We start from the raw sequence: 12744 nt of genomic DNA, 5'->3' as shown, positions 1-12744 counted from the left end.
GGGGCTGTTTTAGGATAACCGAGGGCCAAGGGACCCCTTGTGGAGTGTCCCCAGTGCTCTGGCTTTGGTTCCAACATGCAGTGCTTTTCATCAGTGAAAGGAGGCAGACTGCTTTTCAGCTGTGAGGTGGTACTAAACTGAGAAGAGTAAGGCTGGGAGTTGCTATAATCATGAGTTATAGAGATCTCAACAATAGAAAGGAGACTTCCCCATCTTCAAAACTCTCAGACCCTTGATTCAAATGACATCTGATGCAGAAACACAACATGCAAACACAAGGATAGAAGAGCTGCTGAGTTTGAAACCGGAGAGAATAGTGCAGCCCTGGACTCAAACCCCATACCATCCACCCCTCCCATCTTCCTATCCCAGTTCTTCAGTGACTGTACCTCCCCCCCACCCCATCATCACCACTCATGGGAGACAGCCTACCAGGAAGAAATTTGTCTTACCTACAAGGGGCAGAAAGGCGCATAGATCATTCTTATTTTTGGCATTTGCAATTAAGAAAGGAAAGGACTGTGTTAAGTTCTACGTGTGAGCAGGTGAAGCAGGATGTGCACAATGGAGGGGAATGGACCGCACATTTCAGCTGGGATGCTGCTCAAGCAACCACTCTACTGAGAAAGGAAATAAGAGTCAGGGCACAGGGAGATGACTTTAAAGCCTTCCTTCAGAGACAAAGTTGAAATGGCATCAGAGTCTTGCAGCATATAGTCTGTGGTGTCATGCTCTGTTACGGAGAGTGATCAGCCTACCCCAGGGTGCCCTGGGCAGTCCTGAGCACAGCACTTCAGAAAGACTGGAGGCAAAGTGGGGAGTGTTCAGAAGAGAGGCCCGTGGATGGCAGGCTGTGTCCCTAAGCAATTTCATTATCTTGGGACCAGCTGATGAAACTAGGGCTGGGAGGGTAGAGGGGATTTATAATGAGGGGCTAGGAAAGTCATTTTCAAGTACTGGAAGGGAAATTAGACTCAGATTTGTTCTAACTCCAAGAGGCATGATAAGGACCAACAAAGGGAAGATGAAGGCAGACAAAAGATGGCTCGAACACAGGAAGCACTTCCCAGTAGCCAGAACCAGCTAGAGATGGGATGGGCCACCTGAAGGGAGACTGAGTTCCAACCACGAGGAGGGAGACCACAGTGGAAGGACCATATTGCAGGGCTGCAAGGGCAGGGGTTCAAGGTCTGGATAAGGTATGGGAATAGATGCCTGCTAATTCTGAAAATAATATCGGAATAGATGCCTGTGATTCATCTATACAATATCCTAAACTTCCAAACTCCAACTAGAAGATCTATCACGATTCTCAGTAATGACAATTATGTAGAAGACTTGTAGTGACAAGTACCACTGGTTGTAGGCTACCCTTGCTCTGTCTGCTTACTGTAAACTATAATTGATAACGAACCTCAACACCTCATTCCAGAGCATGGACAAGGAGTGAACCACATCCAAGCGACTCCTTCTACAGCACTGCTCCTATGCATTCTCACTGTAGATGCATTTACACAAATTAGTTTCTAACTAGTAAACAAAAGTACATGCAAGCTTATTTTTTAAAAGCTTCTGATTACCTTATACTTTAAAAATGCATTTGCTATTTGGATCATTATGTTTTTGCAGTAATTTCAAATATGAAGGACGCTAGGTTGGGTAGAATATGTGTTCCTATTTACAGAGCACCATACCACATTGATATTTTACTACTGAACTCTACATTCTTTGACTACTGGCATTGCTAAGTCCTTTTCCAGTTCATAAAATTAGTTCTCATTCACTGTCTGTACTCAATCCATGAGCTGATCCATTAGTTTCACATATGCTGTGTGATGTAGGGACTCCTAGGGAGGAGCTGAGAATCTGTTTGCCTACAACTACTGGGAATTATCAACGCCAGAGTCTCTGACAGCAAGCAGAAAACTGTGAGACTTTTCTACAGTTGTTACCCAGGTTGATCTCAGAGCACTGAAAACAGTCTGCAGTTTAAGTAATTTTGAGTGTGTCCTTTGCTGTGTGACTGAAGGCTATCCAAGGACACCCAGCCCTGGCCGAGGTTTGATTGGATACTACTTGACAGTCCTGCCCATGCTAGAGCTCTGTGAGTTGTAGGTACCAGTAACATGCCAAGGTGTTTACAGAATACCCAGTAGATATTTAGTCAGTATATTCACAACAGCCAATATACAGAATCAACCTAAGCATCCATCAATAGACAAGTGGACAAAGCAAATGTGATATATACACAATGGAATGCTATTCAGCCTTGAAAAAGAAGGAAATCTTGTCATTTACAACAGCATGGAGGATATTATGCTAAGCAAAACAAGCCAGGCACAGAAAGATGAGGATCGCATGATCCCACTTATATGTGGAAGCTAAACAAGGTGAACTCACAGAAGCAGAGAGCAGAATGGTAGTCACTAGGGGCTGGGGTAGGGGACCACTGGAGAAACGCTGGTCAAAGAGTACAAAATTCCATGAGACAGGAGGGTAAGTTCAAGAGATTGTACAATATGGTGACTGTCTTTAATACCAATGCATTGCATACTAAACATTGCTAAGAGATCAGATTCTAAGTGTTCTCACCACAGATAGATGACATGTGAGGGAAGAAATTAAAACACAAAGCCAGCGGGCCTGAGAACCATGTCAATACTTACTTGCCTTTTGTTTTACTCTTGCAGTAAAATAAGGAGGAGCTATTTGCTTCATAAAATATTCAGATTGGCCTACATAAGAGCTTCCCTATGGCTTTAAAGTCCATGTTCGCTTTGTTTTGTAATAGGTGTCACCGTGCGATTTATTTTAAATATAAACTTATGTAGAATATGTAAAGCATAGCCTAGGTCCTCATACTTGAGTTCACCTGCATTGGCAGTAACTGTGCAACTGTTCATTTTTCATTTAACCCTCGCAGTGCACTTCTGCATAGTGCAAATGGGTTGTTGTAGAGTCTTATCATTTAAAACCTTCCAGTTCTGATCTCCGGGGTACATTTGCAATCCACAGAGTGAAACATGGCCTTCTCCATACTCTATACCTACAAATGTCTTCTTTTATAAAATCTACAAATGTGAGAAACATTAGCAAGTTCTCCTTCACCCTCCCCTCAAAATACACCAACATAGTTAAGGAATAACTCCAGAAATGAGATGTCCTGGGAAGATATATTCATACTATTCACAGACAGCTCCATTGCCGCAGGATGCATATGTTTAGAAGATACTTTTGACCCAGTTTCCGTCATAGCGCTTTTGGTCTGTGCAAACCCAATGAGAAAAACAAAAATTCCTGGAGGCAGAGTATAACAATCAGATTGGCTTTGAGAATAAAGACAAATACAAAGACCAGGAACATGGGACAAAGACTCCCCCAGAACTGGAGGCAAAATTTCCTCCCGCTGGGTTCTCAAGTACACGTCAGGGGAATGCACAGGACTTTTCTACACAGTCCCTGTGTGGCCACTGTACATGCTGTGTCTGGGGCTGGGCTGGAGGAGGGGTACCCTACATAAGGATATCAGGGCGCCCCTATCATTAATCAAGCTCAGAGAAATGCAAGCCCCCTTGGATAGTCCTGGCATAAAAACCAAAGGGCTCCCCAGGACTTACCAGCTGCTCTGCTGGTCCCGTCCTGCCCAGGTGACAGTTCTGCTGTTCGTGAAGAGAGGATTGGCAGGTTGGGGAGCTGGGAGGAAATGTAAGTTACTGCATCTGGTAGCAGAGAACAGGGAACACAATTAGGCTCAGTGCTGGAAGGCCCAATGGGTTCTCTGCCGAGACAGCAGCTTGTCTGCCCTACATAATGGACCGCTGCGGCGGCCACTGAACCAGAGGATCAGAATAAACAAAGGCTAGCATTTGCCCAGTGAGTGGTATTTAGCAGAGTAGCTGAGGCAGGACGGATCCCGGCCAGAGAGCTCAAACCCCAGGACTGCTCTGTGTATCAGGGGAGTCATCAGAAAGCTCTAGATTCTCAGAGGTCAATGGGTTCAGGGGGTGGAGGGCAGATGTAAGAGATGGGCTGGTGAGAGGCGTTACCAGCTTGATGGGATTGGTCAGATACAGAACATGGCACCAGAAATGTGTGTTATATAGTACTGAAAATAGACTCGTTTTCTGAATTTATACAGATTTTCATGCCTGATTAATTCAGAAGATCAATCTTATATGTATTAAGACAAAAAAAAAAACTTCAGAATTGATCCCAGGATTTAATATTTCAGCCAGAGAATCTAGAAATTCCAAATCACAACACCCAGTGAGTTCGCCATTGGTTCAACTGCAGGAAATTCTGCTGTGTTTTCCTTGGGCAGACACCTAACAATCTCATTTAGGGAGGTGAGACCTTGGCCAGCCTGAACATGAGCAGGTGTGCAGAAGAAACCACTGGGGTGAGACAAGAAGAATCTGCGCACCCCCTAAGGGAAGTGGGAAAATTAAAGCAGGAAGACTCTAGAAAGCTGGGCTCCATGGGATCCAGTTCCTTCCTTGAGTCTGTGCACCAACCAGCACAAGGCAGGACCAGAGAGAGGGCAGATTGAGGTAAGCCGGTCTCGAAGGGTGAGGACAGACCAGTAACAGCAAATCCATGGGACAAAGCAGCAATCTGGGACAAGAGGGGGAGTACAGGAGAGAAGCAGGGCATATCTGCAGAACTTCCAAGTTCCTCTGCGGATTTCTAGAAATCTGTGGCATCAGATCTCAGTAAAATGTATGTACATTCGTCTGTGATGAAGGCTCCAGCCATCAAGACCCAGGGAGGTCTCACAGACCAGTCACAGGTATGCCTGGTAAATTCGATGGCGCATACAGCTTAGAGTGTATCTAGCTCCAGAAGGTAGCTCCAGATGTGCACGGCTGATGGAGACACCCTTGCCCCAAACTCACTGGCTACAAGTTTGAAGGCTAAAGCTCCTGGAGGGTGGGGGCAGCAGGATCCTGCTGAGATGAGGGAGTGGAGGCAGGCCAGGACATAAGGAGGTAGGCAGGGCTGCCCCTTCCCATGTATCACCAAATATTCAATAAACCCTAAGGTTATGCAGCCAGGAAGTATCTGACACATTAGCACCAGGAATAACAAACAGGGCCTCCGCATCTTCCATGGGAACATTGCTTCCTGTGGCCTCAGTCCATAACCTGGTCTTTCCCTGTTGAAGTCAAGGTGGACCCTCTCTACCATAACAGAAGGTGGGGCGCCAGTCACAGCAGAAGTTGGAGATGACTGCCGCTTAGTTCCAGCACGGCTGAAATATTCACAGCAGCTACGAAGGACACCTGCAGCTAAAGACAGAGGAACCCAACCGATGAAAGGTCCCCTGACAACAGGACTTACAGGCAACTGAAGATGGAGATTTCCCAATCTTTGCTACCAAGGTTTTGATGGGAAGGTGCCAGGCCACCACAGGCTGGCACGGGATGAAAACCCAAGATGAGTATCATATAGCAAGGATCAACGGAGGCCCAGACAGGCTCGCCTTTGCCTGTTTTGGCCAGGGGATTTCATGCCAGCTCCACAGTGAGTAAAGAATAGAGTTTTTACTAGATACAGGCTATATGCAATTTGTAGTTACACAGGACCCTGTGCCAGTCTAAGGTGATGAAAACAACTCTCCCAACTCATGGGGGCTCTACTGTAGAACAAGAGTATGATGGCAGAGGGTCATCAGAATGTACACAGTCAGGAAATTCTAGTCCAGACCGGCTGCCCTTGCTCCTATTGTCAGTACTACCACACAGTTCAAACCCAGTGGTGACCCGGCAGTGCAGCACAGCTATTCCCGCTGAGACGACGCATAGGGAGACGTGCATAGAGCACCTGAGGAGGGGCCATGGCACACACACACACATACACACACACACACACACACACCAGCAGCCATTTCTTTGGTATTTCCTAAGTTAAGGAGGTGTTTGTTCATTAACTGCAGCATCTGCACAGTTAACAGAATCCAAAGACCTAGATTCTAGAATTCATATGTCTCAGCAACTGAAGGTTTTTCTTAAGGCATCGTTATTCTATAATAAGCTTTTGTTAGTTCTTAGCAACAACAGTTGGGGATTCTGAAAGGTCTTGGCAGCTCCCAGCCTTGGAAATAGAAGAATGAGGAAAGCAAGAGAGAGATCCTTAATCCTAACCCTAACCCCAATCAACCCTTAACCCCAACCCTAACCCAAAGTCCCTTCACTGGCACATGCTTCAGATTACACTCCCAGACCACAGTGTGGCCCAGCATCAAGCGCATTCTTGAACCACACTTCCTTACTGGTCGCAGTGGCGTTGACAGAGAGGTCACCCAGGTTTAGCTGTGACCACGGATGGCAAGAATCACAATCCAGGATGACAGGTGATACCATGGAATCTCTTCCTTGGGATCCCCAAGACTTTTTGTTTTTAAAGATTTATTTATTTATTTGAGAGGCAGAGTTACAGACAGGCAGAGGGAGAGAGAGAGAGAGAGGTCTTCCATCCACTGGTTCACTCCCCAATTACCACAATGGCTGGGGCTGGGCCGATCCAAAGCCAGGAGTCAGGAACTTCTTCTGGGTCTCCCATGTGGGTACAGGGGCTCCACTGCTTTCCCAGGCACAATAGCAGGGAGCTGGTTCAGAAGAGGAGCAGCCAGGACACAAACTGGTGCTCATATGGGATGCCAGCACCACTGGTGGAGTCTTAACCCACTATGCCACAGCGCCAGTCCCCAATCCCCAAGACTTTTACAACGTCTTAAGCCCAAGCTCACTCTTCCTTGGCAAACAGTGATGGGGGACAGAGTCAAGGGTGACCTCCTCCACTGGCCATCTTCAACCCTGACCAGCATTTGTCCCACATCCGCGATCTGCTTAGGTGAGCGGGTTGGCCATGGTGGGAAGGAACTCAGGAGGAGACAAGAGAAGTTCAAGGTGAAAGGAAAGAGAGGGTGGTGAGAGAGAGAACATGGCTTCATCTCTGCCTGCTACCCAGTCACAAATGACGGGGTCTCCATGCCCACACAGCCGTCTCAAGGGCACAGCAGGCAGGCTCCTTCCCTTCCCTACTTCTCAGACAGAAGTCTTGGGAACGCAGATGCTTGTGGGTCCGCCTGCTACTTTAAGCATTCTTGCTGGTCACGTGGAGGGTCTCAGGCCTTCCTGTGCACCAGGGAAGCCTGCTCTCCTCTCCATGTGGCATCCCCAGCTCCCCAAGGCAATGTGGCTCTCCCGAGCCCTGCCAATGGCACTGTCCCTTCCTGCAGACACCCCAGCCAACCGTCACATCACGTCCCTGTGCAGAGCCTGTGTTAGTGAAACTCGCTAAGCTGGAATGCAAGAACTCTCGCCTACAGCTGGGGCAGAGTGCACTTACCTCCATCCGTGTTGGAGAAGCTCTGTGGAGACAAAAGCAGGGCAGGGTGTTACTATCCACACAAGGGTGGGTGCACTCGCGCGTCAGTCAGCCAGTCTCCACCCCACCCCCAACCCTGTGCCAGCCCAAGCCCAGAATTTCACTACAAGGGAGCAAACTCAATGTCCTCTTCTTCTGAGACATTTGTTCAGGATCCCAAAATGTCAGGGAATAAGTTACCATTCCCACGCTGTGCCAGATTTCTCCCAATAGAGATCGACTTTAGTTCTCCAGAAAACAGCCCTGGTTGAACCGGAGAAGTGTGGGTGTAAGGAGGACACAGCAGCTAGATGGTGGGAGGGTCCTGATACATTCAGAACCTGTTGGCTTTTTGGATTTTCTACTCTTGGCGACACAACACCATGTGTTTTACACACAGTAAAAATGTCCTCTGTTGACACTATTCATATTTAGAATTCACATCTGGTCCATAGGGTGTTGCTTCTAGCCTTTTTTTTTTTTTTTTTTTTTAACAAAGGAAAGACTAAAAAAACACAGCATAATTAAAGCCTTAGGGAACATGTTTAATCTGCTTCATAGGAATTGGCTTTAGATTCCTAGTCCAACAGGAGAAGGCTTTTCATGCACTAGGTGCAGAAGGGGTCAAGACAACAGGTAGATGGGGTTAATTTAGTGGCTCTTTAGTCTTCCCAGCAGTGAGGTGTTCAGCCAGGCACCTGAAGATAGGCCACTTCCAGCACTGGGGCAGCACCTGGGCCTCACACACCTGTCCCTCATGTCAAGGTGTCCATGGCCCAGATCTCTCATCAATACCCTCTGGCTTGTTCTCCAGCGGGTGCCATTTTTCTAGGCCTTACTTCCCCCTTGGATTTCATTTAGGGAAATCAGGTTTGTTTTCTTCACCTTCTGAAAGTCCTTGAAGGATTTCTCTGTCTCCTTGAGTTTCTCTAGGATGATTTGCTCTTTGGCAGATATCTGGGACTCTTCGCTTTCTAGCGCCTGTATTTCCTGCTCCAGCCTGGAAAACACACAAAGAGAAGACAAGTTGCCTTATTGTCCTGCCATCCACGGGCAGGCGAGCAGCGACTTGGACCTTCCTGGCAGTCTCTGTTTTACATTATGCTGAGGAACCAGGCCAAGGTTTTACATTACAGAGCGTCCTCTGTTTCCAAGTCTGGGTGGACCCCAGTCAAAGGAAAGCCACCGGCACCACCTCCTCTTGTCTGCAGCCCCCAGCCTCCAAGCCTCTTAACCCACCCATTTCCCATTCAGAGGGAGGCTCTTCTATATAGCATAGGACATCACAGCTGAAAGAAAACCGCTGCCTATTCCCTCGGCTGTCTCAGAGTAACTGCTTGCTCTCCGCTTGGCCAGAGAAGAGCCAGTCTTGCACAAAGAGACTCTGTCACCAAGAAAGGGCTGCTGTCCTGTCTCTCAGTGGCCTAATTTCTCCTGCCAAAAAGAAGCCAGTTGGGGCAAATGGATGCAACCGCCCCTACTCTTCTGGACCTTTCCTCAGCTTTTACAACTATTATGTTTTCTGAAATGGAAGATTCAGCATTGTCAGGAGGCTCTGGGAATATTCTGGAATGGGAATGACAGCTAGGATTTGGGGAAAGTCTTGGCACCTTTATTTTCTCAGTGCAAGGAAAGTGACAGTGACCAGCTTTTACGGTGTGGTCACTCTGCCATAGGAATGAAGCTAAGAATTCACAGGGACGGTTCTATTTCATCTTCCCAAGACCCTGTGAGTAGGGAACCCTCATTTTACAGGAAGATCACGGTAAGACTTGGCAAGGCTGAGTAATGGGTTCACTGTTACAGAGCCCTGAAGCAAGGATTTAGGGCAGCTCTAAACATTGTGCTCTCAGCTCAGGGCTTCTGCAATGTGTCACATAGTCCCTGCCTTGTGCGACCCTGTGTGTGCTGGCATACGAGGGTGGCACTGTTACACAGCAATGTCTGCCGGGTCATAGAGGGAGACGCTAGAGAGGGCTCCTGGCTGTGGTGCCTCCTGAGCTATTTGGTAATAATTGTTCATTCACAAACTCACTCATTCACTCACTCACTCATGTTTGCATCTGGCCCCTGTCCGCTCTGTCATGCTGGAGCTTTGCTGCAGCCTGTCTACACCCCTTCTCCTCTTCCACCTTCTGATCCACTCATGGGAACTTATACTGAAATCCACTGGACTCATAAGGTGCTCAGAGTGAGTCGCCTGGGAGGTAAGAAGCAGCAAGGCAGAGGCATGGGCTCATTTAGGGATGCCTTACGCCCCAGAGTCCTTTCCTGTTTCCTCCAGGGTGTCAGAAAAGTGACCGCTGGATGGATGGGAGTCGGGAGCAATTAGTTTGCACTAAGAAGACAAACCATACATCCAAATGTCAGGATGCACACGGCTTCAGATTCATTCATCATCTCACCCAGAGTGACAGTGGAAATCTGAGCACAATTTATAAGGTCTGACAGTATTCAGCCTGCTAGTACATATCTGACTCCAGTCTCACTAGCATGCCTGTTTCACTTGATGTCTTAGTCAACAGGACTACTCCTTATCTATCCTTGCTTCTCCCTCCTCCAGGAAACACACCTCAAACCCTAACCATTCCTGAAGTCTCCATGCAGAGGCCTCCTAGGCCCTGAGGCTTTCCTAGATTGACCACCAGGAAATAACATCAGCCTGCCCGGAATATTTCTTAGCACACGATGTTGGCTCATCGAAGTCTTACCAAGGGTGCTATATGATAGAGTAGTGGTTCACAAACTAGCTGAGTTTTGTCCCCAAAAGATATCTGGAAATGTTTAGTGATATTTTGCTTATATATAACTCAAAGGAAGAGTAAGCTGGTGTTACTGATGGGCAGAGGCCAAGGATGTTGCTAAACAACCTACAGTGCATGACAGTCCCCTGCAACCAATTATAATTTCCCATGCTAGATTATAAATTCATCATGGGGAGGAGACAGTACTCAGTACATCTATGTTGAATGAATTTGAAGAAGCTGAGTCAAATTGCACAAAGGTATGGTTCAGCCAAGAAAAAACTATCAGTTTCTGAGGCCACAGTGGCTTCTTCAGCAAGCTTTGACTTGAGAGACTGTGTAAGGGTTAGGACACAAATAGAACCCACAGTGGGTGCAAGCAACATAGAAATATAAAAAGAGATACAATGCTTTTGCCATACCAAATGTCCAACAAAATCTTCTGTGCACATTTGAGTGGATAATTCTGAGGGAAATCAAGGCATGAGATGCGTGTCCATCCAAGGGTCCATGGGCTGGAGGCGTGGTCCCCAGCATGGTGAGGTTGAGGTGGTAGAACCTCTTAAGAGGTGAGGTCTTGTGGGAGATCACTGAGGACACTGTCCTTGGACGGAATTAAGGTAGTTCCTAGGGGACACCTTGGTTACTTCTGGCAAAAATGTTGTTATTAAAAAGAGCAGGCCTGGACGCTCCTTGCCCTGCCTTCCTATCTTAGAATGTGAGTGCTCCCTCTTACATGCACTTTATTTTTTTTAGATTTATTTATTTGAAAGGCAGAGTTACAGAGAGTGGGAGAGAAAGATAAATCTTCTATTCACTGGTTCACTCCCTGAAAGGCCACAATGGCTGAGGTTGGGCGAGATCAAAGCCAGGAGCCAGGAGCTTCATCTGTGTCTCCCACATGCCTGCAGGGACCCAAGCACTTGGGTAATCGTCCACTGCTTCACTGCTTTCCCAGGCCATTAACAAGGAGTTGGATGAGAAGTGGAGCAGCTAGGACTTGAACCGGTGCCCATATGGGATGCTGGCATCACAGGTGGTGGCTTAACCCACTATGCCACAATGCTGGCCCCTTACTTGTGTTCTCACCATATCATGACACCGGCCAAGTGAATCCTGAGCAGATTGTATTTAAAACTCAACGTGCAGTGGATTACACGTATTATTCTCAAACACATTCCCTCTCTTTCCCGTCACCTGACCCAGTGACGGTGTCTGACCAGGTGACTTATTTTGGTGTCATGTTGGGTGGAATACGTCAAGCATGCTTTGACTTGGGCCAATGAGATGTTGCTGGACAAGACACAGGCAGAGGCTTGGAAAAGTGCTTCCCTGTTGGGCTTGTCCCCTGACCCCTGTAAGCGAAAAGAGAAGAGCTTCTCTGGGCAGCTGCTGCCCCTTCAACCTGGACCTCAGAGATAACCCAACTCACAGCCAGAGCTGCACGTCCAGGGTGAGCCCAGCCCAGATCAGCAGAGCCCAGCCTGGATCAGGCACCCAGCCTGCTCCCATAAGCGTGAGCAACAACTGATTTTTGGTTTAAGACACTGAGTTTGACAGGAAGCTCATTGTAAGCATGATTGTAATAATTACCGGACACGGGTCAAATATATTCAAAGGGAGTTCATAAAGTTCATGGAAAATGGAATTAAAGGTAAGTTTAATTTTGGTACAAAAAGTTTTGAAATCCATGCATAGTTTTTTTATATGCATTTTAATGAATTGTTTGAAGCCCCCTCTTACATGTTGATGTTAAATATGAAGGTATATATTCTAAAAGGCATACCCCAGTTAGTTGTATACAGTATATACACAAACACACTTACGCATGTTTACCCCAATAATACTTGAAGCTAAAAGGTTAAAAAAGCACAAGCTCCCCGTGCTCTCCCCCTAATCCTCACAGAAACGTGGAAAGAAGTAGAGCACTCCTTCACGAGGACTGAGACAGAGAAAATGGGAAAATATCAGAGGTATTTGTCTCTAGGTAATGAGATTGTAGCTAATTTTGTTTTCATATTTTCCTAATTTAAAAATGCATTTATTACTTGTCAAGATGTAATCAGCTACTTTTTTTTTTTTTTTGGCCAGGCAGAGTTAGTGAGAGTTATAGACAGTGAGAGAGAGACAGAAAGGTCTTCCTTCCATTGGTTCAATGGACTGGAAGAGGAGCAACCGGGACAGAACTGGTGCCCCAACTGGGACTAGAACGTGGAATGCTGGCGTCGCAGGTGGAGGATTAGCCTAGTGAGCCATGGCACTGGCCAATCAAACGGCTCTCTGCTGTGGCCCAGGAGTGCAGTGGAGGATGGCCCAAAGTGCTTGGGCCCTGCAGCCGCATGGGAGACCAGGAGAAGCACCTGGCTCCTGGCTCCGGATCTACACAGCGCGCCAGCCATGGAGGCCATTTGGGGAGTGAACCAATGGAAGGAAGACCTTTCTCTCTCTCTCTCTCTCTCTCTCTCTCTCACTGTCTAACTCTGCCTGTCAAAAACAAAACAAAACAAAACAAAAATATCACCCTCCCCACTCCTCATCCCCCACCTCCAAGGCAGGCATTTGGAGGAGCGGGACACCTGCATCCTGTACATGGCTTAAATTCTCAGCTTGATTCTTCATTTCCACTTCCTAC

At 47.2% G+C, this 12744-nt stretch overlaps 1 protein-coding gene across 13 annotated transcripts in view; it reads right to left on the bottom strand.

Moving 5' to 3' along the window:
• The window catches only part of PALM2AKAP2 (PALM2 and AKAP2 fusion), a 593877-nt gene that overhangs the window by 206048 nt on the left and 375085 nt on the right, over positions 1-12744 (bottom strand). For 8 of the 13 annotated variants that reach the window (XM_089300403.1, XM_089299809.1, XM_070047110.2 and 5 more), the window contains 2 exon segments: positions 8254-8368; positions 7351-7372 (listed from right to left, as the gene is read on the bottom strand). In XM_089300403.1, coding sequence (XP_089156529.1) covers positions 7351-7372; positions 8254-8368 — 137 coding nt within the window. 13 annotated transcript variants of the gene reach the window in all.

This window comes from Oryctolagus cuniculus, chromosome 1, assembly GCF_051225735.1.
Source record: "Oryctolagus cuniculus isolate XC-2025 breed Fujian yellow rabbit chromosome 1, ASM5122573v1, whole genome shotgun sequence".
In the NCBI taxonomy this organism is placed as follows: Eukaryota; Metazoa; Chordata; class Mammalia; order Lagomorpha; family Leporidae; genus Oryctolagus; species Oryctolagus cuniculus.
Note: the sequence above shows the minus strand (reverse complement) of the source record. Positions and strands in the feature narration are given on the sequence as shown.